At 52.0% G+C, this 18,054-nt stretch overlaps 1 protein-coding gene across 2 annotated transcripts in view; it reads left to right on the top strand.

Annotated features, from left to right (window-relative positions):
• The window catches only part of RNF216 (ring finger protein 216), a 175,898-nt gene extending 161,960 nt beyond the window's left edge, over window positions 1-13,938 (top strand). For both annotated transcript variants that reach the window (XM_008063017.2, XM_008063016.2), the window contains 2 exons: window positions 12,633-12,702; window positions 13,542-13,938. In XM_008063017.2, the coding sequence (XP_008061208.1) occupies window positions 12,633-12,702; window positions 13,542-13,861 (390 nt within the window). In that variant the 3' untranslated portion in view covers window positions 13,862-13,938. The remainder of the gene's footprint in view (window positions 1-12,632; window positions 12,703-13,541) is intronic.
• The last annotated feature ends 4,116 nt before the right edge of the window (window positions 13,939-18,054 follow it).

The raw sequence follows: 18,054 nt of genomic DNA on the forward strand, positions 1-18,054 counted from the left end.
TGCAGTGGCCGGAAGCAGCCACTGCACTCCAGTCTGGGCGACAGAGTGAGACTCCGACTCGAAAAAAAAAAGGCATCCTTCTGTTGCTGGTTAAGTGCATGGAGGTATGGCGTGCAGTGGAAAGTGCTCATCAAGGTAGGCTCACACACCCCCTCAATTTCATCTGGCTAGCAAACTAGAGGATGACCATCTCTAGGAACTTCATGAGGAAAGCGGATCTTTTTCTTCAGCTGGAGCTCTGAAGTGCTCCTCAGGCTAGGTTTCATCTCTAGAAACAAAGGGCAGACTGGGAGTTAACGTGAGGGTGAGTGTTACAGTCTGCCTATTCTTCTCCCTCTAGTTCTTGTTTCTCCTGCCACTTCCCTTTCCTTCCCATGCATGGAATTGCTTATAAAGGTTTCTCATGTACTGTTGCCTTGTTTGGGTGCCTTAGCAGGCAACTGCCACCTTGTTTTCTTGAGTTATCATCTTCCAACCTGAGAAAGGCTCTGTATTTACTCAAAATTAAGTTCGAAAGGAAGGTCAGGCATAAACAAACCCCTCTAGCTTCCTTTGGTAGTCACAGCCAGAGATTTTGTTCCATTTGTCCTGTTCCCATCAAAACAGGGATCAGCCCCGTTTCCTTGATTCTCACCAGGAGACCGATTGAATTCCAACCCAGCATCTGTTGGGGCTTCTGAGAACACAAAGCCATTCAGAAGTTCAGTGAAACAAAGCATGCACTGTCACACGAGTCTGTTCTCTGGTTTAATTAACCAGTAGGGTCAGGAAGAATCTCTTATTTGTCAGCTAGAGTTGTCCCGTCATAGTTTGAAGAGAAGTTGAGTTTTCATCCTTAATGACTTAGGATTGCTTGGGAACCTGAACTTACTCCATATTAGGAGCTCAAATGGTGACTAGTAACTTTCTCTGTTAGTTCTCAAAAATAAGCCAAAAGCATTCAGCCAAGATTCTTATAAAACAAGCTGTCTTCTTTAGGAAGAAAAAAAAAAGAAGTAAGCAGTCACGGCAAACCACAGATTTTGAATTAGGGGGTAGAATGCAAAGCCCACATCGTCACACATGGATGAATAGACATTAATTTACAGTGAGGGCAGAGTTATCCTGGGACTTGAAATGCTGGCTTGTCCACATGTGGCTACATGAGTGATAGCTAAGGGAGTTAACAAATAAGATCTTTTTACTATCAGAAGTTGCATTGAGAGAAACCCAGCAGTCTGGATTCTAGAAGTGTGGTAGAATTCATAACAGCATGTTCTCTTTAAATACAAAACAAAGTCTGTGTTTGTCTTGGGTTTTGGCTATGAGAAACCACAGAAAATTGTTTTCTACAATTTATTTGGGGTATTTTTGGTTTTTGAGACAAGGTTTCACTCTGTTGCCCAGGCTGGAGTACAGTGGTTAGATCATAGCTCACTGTAGCCTTGAGCTCCTGGGCTCAAACGATCCTCCTCCCTCAGCATCCCAAGTAGCTGCAGGCATGTGCCACCATGCCCAGCTAGGGTTTTTATGTTTTTGTTTTTGTTTTTGTTTTGTAGAGACAAAAGTCTCACTGTGTTACCCAGGCTAGACTCAAGCTCCTGGCTTTAAGCAGACCTTCCACCCTAGTAGCTGTGATTACAGTCATGAACCACTGTATCCAGCCTTCTTTGTTTTTTTTTTGTTTTTGGGGTTTTTTTTGAGTAGGAAACTCACGCTTTCACCCAGGCTGAGTGCAGTGGTATGCTCACGGCCACCGCAGCCTTGACTTGCTGAGCTCAGACATCCTTCTCAAACCCCTGGGCTTAGGCAGTCCCCCCACCTCTGGCTCCCAAGGTGCTGGGCTTACAGGCATGAGCCACTGCGCCCAGCTTCTTCTGTTTTTTTTAAATATGATAGTTTGAAGTTTGTTCACTTCAAACCCCAGGGCTTTTACAGCCAGTTTAGGTTGGGTACATTATTGCTTAGCCATTTGGTTAGGAGACATACTCATTTTTCTAAACAGTGGATTGAGCCTACCTACCATTTATACATGTTAATGTATTCAATCCTGTAACTGTACTTAAAGGCAGATGTAGCATCCTGGTCTTACAGGTGAGGAAACTTGCTTAAGACTGTGGCCAGTAAATGGTGGCTCTACCCAGGTCGTTTGTTTTCAGTGTGTTGAACATGCCTTCTCCCCTCAGTGGCTCCTTCACCACCAGGCCAAGGTCCTGGTCTGAAGAGCACAGCATCTTCCTGGTGACTCAGGCATGGGGAGGGCACTGGATACCTTCGAGACCCTGGCTTGAATGGCCAAAAAGGGATGCATGTTGCGAGAGTAAAGGAGGGGTGGGCAGCCTTTTTCTGGCCACTGTTTTCTGAAGGTATACTCAATCAATCTGATCTTTTTACGCTAAAAAAGAATAAAGGAGGAAGAAGAGGACAGAAGAGCAAAAGGTACAAACCCGGTAAGAAAAGGTGTTTCAGATTGTAGGTTGAAAACTAGTTTTTAGCTGGATGAAGTGACTCACTGCTGTAATCCCAACACTTTGGGAGGCGGAGGTGAAAGGATTACCTGAGTCCAGGGGTTTGAGATCAGCCTGGGCAACATGGCGAGACCTCATCTCTACAAAAAAGTCGAAAGAAATTGGCTGTGCATGGTGGCATGCACCTATAGTTCCAGCTACTTGGAAGGCTGAGGCGGAAGGATCGCCTAAGTCCAGCAAGTAAAGGCTACGGTGGCCGTGAGCATGCCACTGCACTGCAGCCTGGGCGACAGAGTAAAACTCCAGCTCAAAAAAAAGAAAGAAAACTAGTTTTTAGCTTCAGCATTTTTATTAACTTCTTAAATTTACTTTCTGCAAAAGAAAAAATAGTAACCTGAACCCCCATGATGCCCATCTGCCATCCTCCACAATTGGTCTTAACTTGTTTCTAGTCACTATTGTAAATACTATGGTTTCTGTGTAAGAAAGAGAGAGAGAGGGAATCGGTGCAGTTACTGAATTATCATCCAAACTGGCCTTCAGTTTTGTTATCTTTCCCTTATAGCCACATGCCACAACACCATTCGAGCCCAGTTTGCAGACTTTGGGGTGTGATTTTACAGCATGGGGGTAGGGGCGCCACTTTCCCATTTTGCAGAAGAGAAAGGTGGTTCAGGTCACTAGCCCAGCATCCAGAGCTTGGTGAAACTAGGAAGGAGCTCAGGTCTTCTGAGCAATGTCTGGCTCCTTTCCCAAATATGGGAGATAACCAATAGGTGCTCATGGGTTTCTGAGTCCCATGAACCAGGTGGGCCTTGCAGAGGGGTGGGGCCCCCACTGGACTCTTTCCCCATTGACAAATGACATTGCAAATGGTGAAAGGGGAGTCTGGCAGCTCTACCACCTCGACAGTGTCCCAAATTAAGTTTCCATGTCACTAAAGCACTCTCCCAAGGAGGACAGATAGCACAGTCCAGTGAACACTGTTGGTACGTGTCCTCTTCAGCTCTTGACCCTAACAGAAGTCAGAACATGGCCACATTCGCCCTGCCTCCAGGTCCTTGTGGAGGAGGTGCTCCAGACAGAAAGGTATTTGGTTGCCAGGCCTCTTGGGCCTGAGGAGATGCTGCAGAAGCCAGAGGCCAGCCCAGGGCCTGTGAAATCTTTGCTTCTCCCCAGCATGCAGTCCTGCCTCCCACAGCCATTCCAGACCACAGCTGCAGGGCATGTGCTGCTCCAAGCTGTTCCTCACCCTCCCCCCAACTTCCTGCGGCAAGACAGTGAGGGGCGGGGGCTGGGGTCTGCTGTTGCCCTGGCGATCTGCCGCTGATCTGGGAATAATTTGAAACTAAATCCTCAGCTCTTTGGAAACCTTTCATGAAATCATTGCAAGTTTATTAACAACAGCTGTGGCCACACATGACCTGGATCCCAGCCCCAACCCACCCCCAGAATCACAGGAGGGAAAGCAGCAATGGACTTGAATTCCCAGTCACCTTTTTGAAAGGAGAAAATGGGAAGAAGAAAAGCACCCATCATTCCTTCATGTCACAGGAGCCAGGCCAGCAGGCAAGCACAGCCAACCCTGTGACCAGAAATGTTGAAAAACCAGGCCCAAAAGGACTTTGAACTGCTTTGGCAAGAACAGCTTTGTGCCAGGTGCTCAAACATCTATTTTGCCAGCCGTCAGCCTGTGGCTAGTAATTAATCTTCATATCTGGATTGTGAAAACATTTTCTTTTTCCCCTTTTCCCCAGTCTTTTTCCCTTCCTTTTCTCCTGTCCAGATGTCGTTGCATGTACAAAACTGTGGGGCCACGTTGTTGAGGGACGCTCTGAGGAGGGGGCTGTGTCTTGTTTTCCCTTCTTGGTGACCTCCCGGGTGAGTCCCGCCTCACTTCTTGCCTTCAGCTGCGGCACGTTTCTGGGAGGCGGGGCCCCTGCCATCCGCGTCGCGCTGTGCCTTCCTCCCTTCCCACCCACCCCACCTGCACGTGAAGCAAGCCAGGCGCGCCAGTCTTGTGTGCCAGGTCTAGCGCTCTCTGCGTCCTGCTGGGCTCAAAGGAATCGAAGGAAAGGAAGTAAAACCTCCTCCCTGTTAAGATGCAAGCCACTTGTTTCTTTTTTGAAGAGCTTTTCCAGATCTGCTGGGTGTGTGAGACTCCATTTCACCTTCCATTTTGGTCCTTTGTCTTTGACCCTGTATCTGTGGGGTGCACTGGCCCGCCGTGGGGCTTCCTTCATGGTTCTCGTCTAATTCAGTTGTGGTCTGTGAGCTCCTCTCCTAGAATGGCCATGGGCAGCGATGGGGCACTGGAGGGTTCATCCCCACTGCTGATCTTGGGACATCTTGTGACTGACCAGATCTGCTCCCTCTCAGGCTGGCTTGTTTCATCAGAAAAGCTCCATTCTATGGATGTTTGAACGTTTTCTCTGGGATTAGGAGGGGCCAAAAAGAGGGTGGGAAAGGAACCCCTTATGGCATGTGCCAGAGGCCTAGGATGGGATACTGGGGCCATGCAGCACCCAGATGTGCACCATGGTCCTGCAGTGGCAGCAAGTGGAGATGCAGCACATGCAGTTCCCTGCCGGCCAGGGCGGACAAGGCATGAAGGGGAGTGCAGGTCTCAGGCAGGTTCACGTTAGCTTCCACTGACAGCCGAGGGCAGAGCCTAGCAGCCCAGGCTGAGCCCCTGCAGAGTCAAGAGCCGTCACCTACCCTGGGGGCCCATAAGTCCAAACCTCCTGGTTCATCCCCACTGTACTGCTCACCTTGGGGGACTGAACAAGTCTCTGCATCCTCTGAGCCTCAGTCCTCTTGTGAAATCCCTGCCAGCCTCTTGGGCAGGTGGTGGTGTATATGAACTGTGCTAACTGCACAGGGCAGGAGGACCTCACAGGTGCTGAGCATGGCCTTCTAGAATGAAATCCCAGTGGATTTTGACAGGGGGATATGGATTCAAAACAGACAATGGGAAATATATTGAAATGTTCCGAGGATTTTTATCTAGTGAGGAATTGTGGGTGATTTTATTTGGGTTGTTTTGTTAAACTTTTTCCAAGATTGTTTTAAAGGTTGTATGAGGGGGGGAAACCAAAACAAAAAAAGGAATTCATTTATAAAATGTGTATTTATTCTTACATGTTTGTTTGTGAGTTGGAGTCTCACTCTGTCGCCCAGACTGGAGTGCAGTAGACTGCTCCCAGCCACTGTAACCTCGACCTGCTGGGCTCCAGCGATCCTTCTGCCCCAGCCTTCCGAGCAGCCGGAATTACAGGCACACGCTACCACGCCAGACTGATTTTTTGATTTGTTGTAGAGATGAGGTCTCACCAAGTTGCCCAGGCGGGTCTCAAACCCGTGGGCTCAGGCAATCCACTCACCTCAGCCTCCCAAAATGCGGGATTACAGGCTGAGCCACTGAGCCTGGCCATTCTTACATGTTTAAACATCAGTCGGCCGGGCTCTGTGATTCAGCCTGTCATCCCAGCACTTTGGGAGGCCGAGGCAAATGGATTGCCTGAGCCCACGGGTTCGAGACCAACCCGGGCAACTTGGTGAGACCTTGTCTCTACAATAAATCAAAAATCAGCCGGGCATGGTAGTACGTGCCTGTGGTTCTGGCTACTTGGAAGACTGAAACAGAAGGATCACCAGAGCCCAACAGGTCGATGCTGGGGTGGCTGTGAGGGTGCCACTGCACTCCAGCCGGGGCAATGGATTGAGACTCCAAATTAAAAATAAATAAGTAAGCCGGGCTCAGTGGCTCAGCCTGTAATCCCGCGCCTTTGGGAGGCTGAGGTGAGTGGATTGCCTGAGCCCGCGGGTTCGAGATCCGCCTGGGCAGCAAGACCTCATCTCTACAATAAATTAAAAAAAAAAAAAAATCAGCTGGGCGTGGTAGCGCACGCTTGTAATTCCGGCTACTTGTAAGGCTGAGGCGGAAGGATCGCCGGAGCCCAGCAGGTCGAGGCTGCGGTGGCCGGGAGTGGCCACTGTACTCCAGTCTGGGTGACAGAGTGAGACTCCAGCTCAAAAAAATAAAAAAACAAAAATAAATAAGTAAATTAATTAATTAATTTGCCATTTTTAAGTGTATACTTCGGTCTGTCTTCCCTCTCTCTCTCTTTCTTTTTTTTTTTTTTTTTTTTTTTTTAAAGAGACAGGGTCTTATTCTTGCCCAGCCTAGAGTACAGTGGTGTGATCGTAGCATACTGTGGCCTCCAGCTCCTGGTCTCAAGCAATCCTCTCACCTCAACCTCCCAATTAGCTGGGACTATAGGTCCACATCTCTGTGCTTGGCTAATTTTTTATTTGTGATAGAGGCAAGATCTCCCTATGTTGCCTAAGCTGATTTCAAATTACTGGCCTCAAGTGATCCTCCTGCCTAAGCCTTCCAGAAGCACTGAGATTGTCTTTACTCTTGAATTTCAAATGCTTCGGGGAAACTGCCTACAGAAGGAACTTCTACCCCAAATTAAGGAAGAAATCTTCCCCTCACAATCTAACATACTGGATACTGGCTAAAACTTTAATTTTTTTCTTTAAAAAAAAAAAGGTTTTAGTCTTTTTGTTTTTGAGTCAGAGTCTCACTTAGAGTACAGTGGCACACTCATGGCCACCGCAGCCTTGACCTGCTGGGCTCGGGTGATCCTTCCACCTCAGCCTTCCAAGTAGCTGGTACTACAGGTGTGCGCCACCACACCCAGTTAATTTTTTGATTTATTGTAGTGACAAGGTCCTGCCAAGTTACCCAGGCTGGTCTCAAACCCTTGGGCTCAGGCAGCCCTCTCACTTCCACCTCCCAAAATGCTGGAATTAAAGGCATGAGCCACCACGCCCAGCAGGCTTTAGTTTTTATTAAAGTTACTAAACACAGTGTCCTGAGACTTCAACCAGTTGGAGGAATTTGAAATCTGAAACATCTAACCCATATTGTAGGTATAACTGACAATTTGCTCATGATTTATGGTAAAATTATAGCTCATAATAGTTGAGCATCAGCATTTTTGGTGATACATAGACCAGATTGTCTTTAGAGTCCAAAGACACTGCCTGAATCCTAAGATTACAGGACTTGAGGACAGTTGGTGTTGGGTTCACTTACCAAATCAGGAAAGTGATCAGAGCAAAGGGAGGAATTGGAAAAAAGGCTCCAGGGTGGCTTTCTTCAGAGGGTAAGGGGCGCAGACCTTTGTTTCCTTGGGACTCTGAGGCTCCCTCCTCCCCTCCAGGCCAGGAAGATCTCTGAATGGCGAATTAGGGATCTGCTGGGGCTGGGGGGCACTTCTCTGTCCTGCAGATGCCAGCAGATTTGTATCGGAAGCCGGGACTCACACTTCCTGGGCAGGTGCCTCAACCCCTCCTGTGGGAATTCTGAAATTAGGCTTCTTCAGGAGGAGCATCCAGGTCTATCGCAGGAAGCCTAGTGATGAAAATCAGGAGCCGGGCTCGGTGGCTCAGCTTGTAATCCTGCGCCTTTGGGAGGCTGAGGTGAGTGGATTGCCTGAGCCCGCGGGTTCGAGACCCGCCTGGGCAACTTGGCAAGACCTCATCTCCACAATACATCAAAAAATTAGCCAGGCATTGTAGCGCGCCTGTAGTTCCAGCTACTTGGAAGGCTGAGGTGGAAGGATCGCCTGAGCCCAGCAGATCGAGGCTGCGGTGGCTGGGAGCGGCCACTGCACTCCAGTCTGGGCAGCAGAGTGAGACTCCAACTCAGAAAAAAAAAAAATCAGGCAGGTGGCCTGCATGCTGCCACCCTCTGCAGTGCCACAAAGGGTCTGGGATCCTCTCCCCAGAAGGAAACCTCTGGCCCCTCTTACTTATCCTGACAGAAATGTCATGAGAGAGTCTGAGAAGAAAAGTGAGTTAGTAGCCAGGCTCGGTGGCTCAGCCTGTAAACCCAGCACTTTGGTGAGTGGATTGCCTGAGCCCAAGGGTTCGAGACCCACCTGGGCAACTTGGCAAGACCTCATCTCTACAATACATCAAAAAAAATTAGCCAGGTGTGGTAGCATGCGCCTGTAATTCTGGCTACTCGGAAGGCTGAGGTGGAAGGATCGCCGGAACCCAGCAGGTCAAGGCTGTGGCCGGGAGCGGCCACTGCACTCCAGTCTGGGTGACAGAGTGAGACTCCAACTCAAAAAAAAAAAACCAAGAAAGAAAAGTGGGTTAGTGGTTAGTCTTCAGTGCTGTGGAATTACCCTTCATACCCACATGGAATTTTAAGTGGAATGCCAGCTAAAACTGTGGCCCCAACACATCAGCTCCATGGTGGGGAGGCATGGGCTGTCTCATTCTTTGCTGTGTCTCCTGTGTCCACACAGTGTAGTCCTGATACATGTGTCCATATGAGAGTGGCTGTACCCTCCAGATTTTCAAGCTAAGTAAGTGACAGGACAGGTGAGCCTTCAGGTTACCTTTTCTGTGAATTCTCTCTAGGGCTCTTGGCATGACTCCGTGGGATAGATAAAGCATTTGTCCTAGTTCCACCACTAACTAGCCATAACATGGAGCAAGTGACTTTGTCAGGGACCTTGGTTTCTGCACCATAGGAGGTTGGAAGGATGATTTCTAAGGTTCCTTCTTGAGCTCTCAGAGGCCTCAAGTGACCGGGCATAACTATACTTAAGTGTGTGGTAGAGGTTGGAATTAGGTGGAAGTGGTGGTGATGTAGTCTAACTAATAGTTATAATTAATAAATGACCAGGCCGGGTGACATGACTCAAGCCTGTAATCCCAGCACTTTGGGAGGCTGAGGGAAGAGGATTGCCTGCGTCCAGGGGTTTGAGACCGGCCTGGGCAACTTGGCAAGACTTCATCTCTACAATAAATCAAAAAAATTAGCTGGGCATGGTGGCACATGCCAAGTAGTTCCAGCTACTTGGAAGGCTGAGTTGGAAGGATTGCCTGAGCCTAGCAAGTCGAGGCTGCAGTGGCTGTGAGCATGCCACTGTACCCCAGCCTGGATGACAGAGTGAGACTCCAACTCAAAAAATGAAATAAGATCAATCGCCAGCCGCTCGGAGGCTCAGCCTGTAATCCCACGCATTTGGGAGGCTGAGGTGAGTGAATTGCCTGAGCCCGCAGGTTCGAGACCCGCCTGGGCAACTTGGCGAGACCTCATCTCTACAATAAATCAAAAAATTAGCTGGGTGTGGTAGCGCATGCCTGGTAGTTCCAGCTACTTGGAAGGCTAAGGCGGAAGATCGCTGGAGCCCAGCAGGTTGAGGCTGCGGTGGCCGGGAGCGGTCACTGCACTCCAGTCTGGGTGACAGAGTGAGACTTCAACTCAAAAAAAATAAATAAATCACCAGAGTCAGGAAACCTGGCCTAGTGGTTCCATGCAGAAGCCACTGAGCGAAATCCTAGGGGTGTCTCCCAGAGTGTAACACTTTTTCATGAAACATTTTTCTGAAGTCTTTACCCTGGCCATTTTTCACAACTTTCCTGTCCCCTGAACAAGCATTTACTTTGAGCTATGTCCTTTATATACTTCAGTTCATTCACTTCTTACACTAGACATTTACTGAGAAGCAGAAATATTTATCAACTTGCTGGGTCCCTTATAGGACTGCTACTTTCCTGCTTCCCAGTTTTCTTGATCACTTTCCTTGACTTTGGTTGTGTGTTTTTTCTTTTTCATCTTTTTTCGTGGGCCTGCCACAGGCTCAAATGAAGAGGCTTGCCAGCTCCTAATCTAGACAGTTCATAAAATCTGTCTTGATGCTCATCAAACCATCCAGCAAACCCTGTTGCATAACTGCAATTCTTAATGTTGATTTGCTTAGTGATTACTAGGGTAGTAAGTTCCCCCTTTTGGAATTCACAAAGAGGCTACATGACCATATCTTGGGGTTTTTACAGAGAATTGTTATGTGTTACCTGGGAGATAGACATGCTACCCACAGAATTTCTCACAGACTTAGGATTTTGTGATATGCACGAGCATTTTGCAGCTTTTGGAACGCATGCTGGGAACTTGACCTTTGTTACCTTTCTTCTTTGTCACCTCTCCTTCCATGTCTTGCCCAGAACACCTGGTCAGGTGAGGTTCTTTCTGCTGAAAAGACTTGGATGTGCAATAAGAATTTCCAAATGTCAGAGTTGGAAAGAAACTTATGAGGCCTTTTAATCCAGACCCGTCCTTTGGCATCTGAGGCCTGGGGAATGTGTGAGAATTGAACAGGGTCACCAGCTGTTGCCGCCAGAGCCCACTCTCCAGGGACTCTATTCTAAGATTCTTTTCTCTACCAAACCAAGGAATGTGTTACCTAACTACTTACTCATTCCATCTGTGTGACTTTCTGTTGTATTATTGATCCAAAGTTTAACCAGTAAACTTAGAACAGTGCCTGGCACGGAGTAGGCATTCAGTACACATTTATTGAATGAAATTCCTGACTCCAGAAACATTGAGGTTCATAAATAGCCATGTGGTGAAATCACAAATTTCTTTCTTGGCTGTGACATTAATAATCTACAGAGTCAACCAGGCTCGGTGACTCAACCTGTAATCCCAGCGCTTTGGGAGGCTGAGGTGAGTGGATTGCCTGAGCCTGCGGATTCGAGACCTGCCTGGGCAGGTGAGACCTCATCTGTACAATAAATCAAAAAATTAACTGGGCGTGGTAGCGCACACCTGTAGTTCCAGCTACTGGAAGGCTGAGGCGGAAGGATCACCAGAGCCCAGCTGGTTGAGGCTGCGGTGGCCAGGAGCGGCCACTGCACTCCAGTCTGAGCGACTGAATGAGACTTCAACTCAAAAAAAAAAAAAATCTACAAAGTCAGTGAGCAAATGGTCAGTAGCTCAGCCCTCAGTGGGGCTGCCCACCCCCTGCCTGGCCGAGGACTATGTTCTTTCCAACTCACATGCTCTACTCATAAGTTCATGGGTGTCATCAGATAAGTGTAAAAAATCCAGACTTACCATTCACATGACTCCAGCCCAAGGCCAAGGAACTGGCCAGGTGGGTAGGCCTGATGCCTTGTCTGGGGAAATAAATGCATGCTTCTGTCCGATGGCTTGCATTGCTGAGACTTGCTCATTTCCCCTCGTGTTGGGGAGCATTGTCCATCCCTGTACATTTCCCGAGCTTGGCTGCTCTTAGCTCCTGGAGAAGCTCTTGAGGACACCAGGGAACAGAGCTCGCTCCTGTTTGCCACAGGGTCCTGCTCTGCTCCTGTGAAGCCACAGCCCTCTCAGAGCCGTCTCTTAGACCTGCGGTCCTCTGCAGCCGTGTCAGGCTTCAGTTCTGGTGGGATGCAGCTGTCAGCAGCCCCACAGCAGCCGGGAAAGACGTGTACCCTCGAAGTATGTTTGTTTCAATCCACCGAGCGTTCTTTCAGTGCCACGATAAACTGGAAAGCCTGCCTGTGGGTCACTGAGGAGTGGGCTGAACGCCAGCACCACTAATGACACAGGTGTGGGGGTGGTCTGTCCCAGAATGGTAGCTCAGTTATCCCACCTCAGTACCTGCTGGCCATTGAGATGTGAGAACTGCGTGTGGCACGAACCCAACGGCCCCGAGTTTGCAGGAGCAGCTCACACATCTGCCTACACTCAGAAAGCCTCTTTGGCTCCTGTCTGAGGCTGAGGCACCCAAGTTTAAGTTGTTTATCGCTGCAGCCTTCTGAGTGGTGGGCTTGGGAGGAGGAGGTGGCCAGGCCTATGGAGGGCTGTCCTCACACTGCCCCCTCTTCCTTTGCCAGAGCCCTGGCCCACGACAGCCTCAGGTGACCAGCAGGGCCTGATGGGACGTTGGTCTAGCTCAGTTCGGGTGTTGGCAAGACTTCTCCAGGCTCTGCAAACAGGCTGCTTCGTCGGCCTTTGTAGACTTGGGATCTGAAACCTCTCAGGCCCAGCCCTGTCCAAACCCTTTGTGTACAGGCTGCCTGCAGACACCCAGTGAAGGAGGCTCTCTGCCCACTGCTAGGTGGCCGTCTTTCGTGCACAGACCTCCCCCTGCCCAGCCTCTCCGATATGCTTTCTCTTGGAATGCTGTGCAGCTGATGAAAGGTTCTGAGGGAGTTGGGAAGGAATGGCGTGCAAGCCGAGACCCGGCTGGTGGGCAGCAGGTTTCTGGCGTATCTCACTGCTAACCAGTGGCAGGCAGCCTCCCTTCTGTCCCAGGTGCTCAGCACTGCGTGGAGCTACACACCCTTGTCATTCTTGTATTTCAGGAAGACGATGAGAAGCTAATTGAGGAAATCCAGAAGGAGGCTGAAGAGGAACAGAAGAGAAAGAATGGAGGCAAGTGCCCCCGCCCCCATGACAGAGCACCACCTCCTCCCTGCAGCCAAGCTCTGTGAGGAAGCAGGACCATGGACCACGTGGAGGTTCCACTGCTGCCCTCCCTGGGGATCCTGGCATCAGCCCAGCCCAGGGGGTGGGGAGTGTTGTCCCTTAGGTGACTGTAGACCCGACTCCACCCACTCAGGCCTGTGGAAAGACCCTCAAAGCCTGGCTACAGTTTGACGTCTCCCTGATGGTGGGAAGGTCTCGAAGGGATGGTTTGAGCTCAGGAAGCAAACAAGCCACACCTCACTAAAGAGGCAGATAGTCCTGCCCTGACCCTCGAGGCGCAAAAGGAATGCAGCCGGAGGCAGTGGCGCGCACCTATAATCCTGCCTCTAGAGGCTGAGGCAGGAGGATTGCTTGAGCCCAGAATTCGAGGCCAGCCTAAACAACATAGCGAGACCCCCAAATCTGGGGGAGGGCGGGAAGGAACGGAATAGAGTTGTTTTTGCTCAAGGTGGCTGCTCAAGGCTCTGGCCGTGAAAGATACCCCCTTGACTGAGCTGGGTAGATGGGCCACCTTCCAAGGTGCCGTGGTGGAGCATGACACACTTGGGGAAGCGTTTTGTCTTGGCTTCTTGTGACAGCTGGGGCGGGGTGCGGTCACGTTCTGCGCTCGCGTTGGCCATCTCACGGAGGGACCAGCCTCCTGCGTCCAGAGCTGCAGGGGCTGCGAGTCAGAGGGCACCCACTCACATGCTCCAGGCTCCCTCAGCTCCCCCGCTCCGCCGGGGACCAGGGTCGGTGTGTGCCGTTGTACCTGGTTTTCTCAACTGACTCCATCTCGCTTTTAGAGAACACCTTCAAGCGCATCGGGCCCCCGCTGGAGAAGCCTCCCGAGAAGGTGCAGCGGGTGGAAGCCCTGCCCAGGCCCGTCCCGCAGAACCTGCACCCGCCGCAGATGCCGCCCTATGCCTTCGTGCACCCACCCTTCCCCCTGCCGCCCGTCCGGCCCCTGTTCAACAACTTCCCCCTCAACATGGGCCCCATCCCCGCACCCTACGTGCCGCCTCTGCCCAATGTGCGCGTCAACTACGACTTCGGCCCCGTCCATGTGCCCCTGGAGCACAACCTGCCTATGCACTTCGGCCCCCAGCCGCGCCATCGCTTCTGATGCCCAAAGCCCTGCCCAGCCCCCCCCCAGCAGTCACTGGGCCTGGGGGTGGCGGTGGGGGACAGCGAGTCCTCCCCAGCCCTCTCCCCCTCCCCAGGCCTCGGCCAGTGCCTCCTAAGAAGGGACGGAAGAGTTGGCTGGTTTTCTCTCTGCTCCTTTCCTGGGAAGCACCTCGGGGGGCCTGTAAGGCATCAGTCGACTCACTGGGCGGGAAGAAGAGGGCAGCCAAGCCCTCCTCCTGAAGAGTTCTGTCATCTTAGCGGCCAGCACCACATGAAGCAGGCCCCGTCTGCTGCGTCACTCCCGTCCCCGCAGAAAGAGACAGAGGAAATAATGTCTCCATTTCCCTTCCCCTAGCAGACAACTGGATAAACCTCTTAGAATTCAAACCACGTAGGCCTTTCTTAGCACAGCACAGATGGATCCACAACAAAGATCAAGTAGCAGACAGTGGAGTTGGGTGAGAGAGGAGACCTGCCCCCACCCGCCAAGGGCGGCCCTTCTGCTCCAGCCTGGGCACAGCCCACAGGTCAGGGACCAGCACCCCTGCTGCTCCCACTTGGGCTTCTCAGACCCGAGCCCTGAGGAACGAGGCAGCCGGAGCATCCCCTGGTGGCCTCACCAGGCTCTGGGCTGGGTCACGTGCAGACGTAGCAAAGCACATCAGTGGACCTAGGAAGCGCCACTCAGGGTGGGGAGCTGGGGACCACAGCCTGCCTGGGCAGGATGCCCCCCACTTCTGGAGCCCGCGTGCCACCACTTAGTGGTCTCCTCTCTGCTCTCTTAGGCCCGTTAAGATCAGGCAGCAGCAGAGAACCATCTCATGGTGTGAGTTTTGTTCTGTTTACCTGAACAAACATTCACTCCTGTTTACTCGCTGAACTTACCCAAGTCCAGGGCCTGCATGAGTTTCTCTCCCAGTTTCTGGAAAGTCAAACTGAGAAGGCATCACCCGGGTAATGGTGTGGAGAGCAGGATGGCCCTGAAACTTTGGCCAGACAAAAGATCCCCTGGAGGTAGCTGGGACAGAGACCTAGTTGCCCAGGGGCCTATCGTCAAGGACGACTTTGCCATCAGCTGGGCGGTGAACGGTTTTCCCCAATGGTTTTCTGGGGCAGGAGTGGGCTCCCCAGGGACGGACGACCCTGGATGGCACCAAGCTGGGCGCTGCCTGTGCCCGGCCTTTTGCCGCCTCCGCCTATGGTGTGCCTCCTGTGTGCGTTCGGGAGTGAAGGCTGGCAGAGAGTGGAGTCCTGGCTCCCTGGGTGGGAAGGCTCCCCCCGGCTTCCTGTTCGCCGTCCTCGCTTCCTGTCCGGCCCTGGGTCTCCCCACATTACCTGAGGCATCTCTCCAACTCATTTGCCAGCTAGAGGCCTAAAGCACTCCTGGCAGCAGATGCCACTTCCTGTGTTGGCCTTCGTTGTCCTTGGCACGTTGCCTTGGGGCTCCGGGAGGCTGAAGGTGCCCAGACCTCAGAGACAGGCCAGGCCCACGGCCTCCAGGCTGCGTGGGGTGTGGCTCCCCAGCACAGTGTTTAGTGCGGCGGCAGCAGCTCACATCACCCAGGGTGCCCCGGGCCAGTGGGTGCCGTCGCTCACTGCTGTGGGCTTCTCAGATGGATTTCAGGGATCAAAATGGGCGAAAAGGCCACCGATGACGCCCGCTCTTTCCGCCGTTTTCTCAGGATGAAGGCTTTGAAGACAGGTGGTCGTCCGGGCACGGGGTTGGGGGTGTGTGGGGTGGCTGGGCCTGGGGCGGCCTGCTGCTGTGTCCGCCCCCTGTTGGGCTGCCTGGACTTCACTACTAGCCTGAACGACAGTGCCTTGGAAAGGCGGGCTCCACGCCACAGCAGCGGGATTCTCTCGAGGACCTCAGCTGCGTGTGTTCTGTGCTTCCCCAGGGAGGGTTCTCTGGGAACAGTGGTGGCAGACGTCCCGGCAGATGGGAGGCGAGGTGACCCCAGCACGTGGCTCCATCGAAGCACCAGCGGTGAAGGGAAACGGGCAGCTCCAAGGACAGCCCTGGTGGGTGGCAGGCCCCAACCCTGGCAAGGGAGGTGGGAGACCAGTGACATTCCCGGAAGGCCAAGCCCGAGGACAGTCCTTTGAGACGAGTTCTGGCCATCTTGGGCTGGTGGGGAGGACATGTGGTGCCCAAGTACCACCCCTGAGCTGGACGCAGGCAGCCACAGGGCTGCTCCCAGCATGGCATCACAGGCGCAGGTGCCCTAGATGGCCACCCCGTGGCACCCCACGTCCAGAGGCAGGGTGTGGACCTCGGGCTCCTATCCCCTGGACTAGCGACGGGCTTGGAAGAGAAGGGGTTGGCGGTCCCCTGACCAGCCAGCACAAGGCCGTGCAGCGCTGGGTGTGGCTCTCAGGCCGGGATCCCAGATGGCAGGTCAGCACCGGCAAAAGTCCTCAGGTGCGAGGATGCCCAGTGACAGTCCCTTTTACTTGCCTTAAAACTGGAGAGAGGAATCTGGTATTTGCACTCAGCAAGGGATTTTGAAACTGAAAAAAGAAAAATGCATGATCTGTCACTTTGTACAAAAATAGTAAAGAGTGATTAAGAAGTTCTTTAAACTTTTTACCTTCTGGTAGTAAAAATAAATACAAATAATTCTGTTTAAACTACTGTGTGTAAAAAGCCTGTATCATATGTAATTCGAACTTTTTGTAAATAAATGTGTGTGCGCTCTGCCCTCTGCACTCTTTCCTCGCTCGCCGCCGTCCGGCAGGCGATGGCAGCCCCAGCCTTTGCCGACTATTCCTCCTCGGAAGTGCTTAGGTCTGGGCCGGCTGCTCCCTCCCCACCAGATCCTGCGCCAAGTGAGGTTTCAGAACCCACCCTCACCTGCTGGAGGAAGACCTGGTGCTCTGCTTGGGCAGCCACGGAGGCCCGAGTGAGGCACAGAGTCTATTTGCTTTTTGGCACAGACCCGCTTCGAGAAAGTGCTGTCAGTCCCTCTTCCAGGCCCCTTCCCAGCTGGGCCCCAGAGAGCCTCTGGGACAGACAAGGGTTCCAAGAACAGGAGGTTCCTCGGCCGAGGAGGCTGCAGCATTTGGGTCCCTGCCCTGCCTGGCTCGAGGGACCCCACTGCCCTCTGTGGTGGAGCAGCCTGTTCCCTCCAGGGTCCACTGAGGCCAGCTGGCCCTTTGTCACCTCCTGCCAAGCCAGCCAGGAGTTGGACCCTAGGTCTGGAAGGGCACATCAGTGGATCTGAAAGTGGACCCTGGGCACAGGGGAAGCCTTGGCTTCAAATTCAGGTGGACCGCGACACTGCTAAAATGTGGGTCTGCCCTCTCCTGCCCTTTGCACCTTTATGATCCCAACTCAAAAGATAAAAGAAATTTCTCTCCCAAAAAGTGTTACCGACGTTCCCAGCTTCTAAACTGTGTATTTTTACCCCAAAGGTTACTGGATAGTTGTAAGTTGTGTATGCCATCCAGTTCTCGTTCCTGTTCCATGTTTTATGTACTTGCAGCAGTAACACGGACTTCTGCAGGGGGCTTTGTTTGAGTTTGAGTCTGAGTCATTCTGTTGCCCACCAGTCATTCTATCCTTCCATCTCGGGCTTCTAAGTAGCTGGAACTACAGGCGCATGCCACCACACCCAGCCAACTTTTTAATTTATTGTAGAGACGAGGTCTCGCCAAGTTGCCCAGACTGGTCTCGAACCCCTGAGCTCAAGCAGTCCTCTCGCCTCGGCCTCCCAAAGTGCTGGGATTACAGGTTTGAGCCACGGTGCCCGGCCTTAATCTTTTGCTTTATTGTAGAGCCAAGGTCTCACCAGGTTGCCCAGGCTGGTCTCAAACTCCTGGGCTCAGGCAGTCCTCTCTCCTCCGCCTCCCAAATTGCTGGAAGTACAGGCATGAGCCACTGGCTCTCTGCAATTGGAGCAAGTAGTCTCCACTCCCCTGCCATCTATTCCATCATTCATCCGTGGTGACCGGTGGGGCGACCTCCCGCTCCCAGGCCCCAGCATGCACGTCGCAACATGCTTGCCCACCGCCGGGGCTCTGGAGCCTTTGTTTTTACAAAAGCTCTTCAATACCTTGCACTGCAACTCACTGTTCTCTCTCATAACAGTCACAGGCTGTCCCCCAGCTCTGTAGATCTCTGCATCCTATTTGTTGCTGTGCCTTCCAGGATATGTCATGGTATAGATTCACCACAAGTCGCACAAACAT

The sequence above is a fragment of the Carlito syrichta genome, unplaced genomic scaffold (genome assembly GCF_000164805.1).
Source record: "Carlito syrichta isolate Samal-C Ts95f unplaced genomic scaffold, Tarsius_syrichta-2.0.1 Scaffold306441, whole genome shotgun sequence".
Taxonomy (NCBI): domain Eukaryota; kingdom Metazoa; phylum Chordata; class Mammalia; order Primates; family Tarsiidae; genus Carlito; species Carlito syrichta.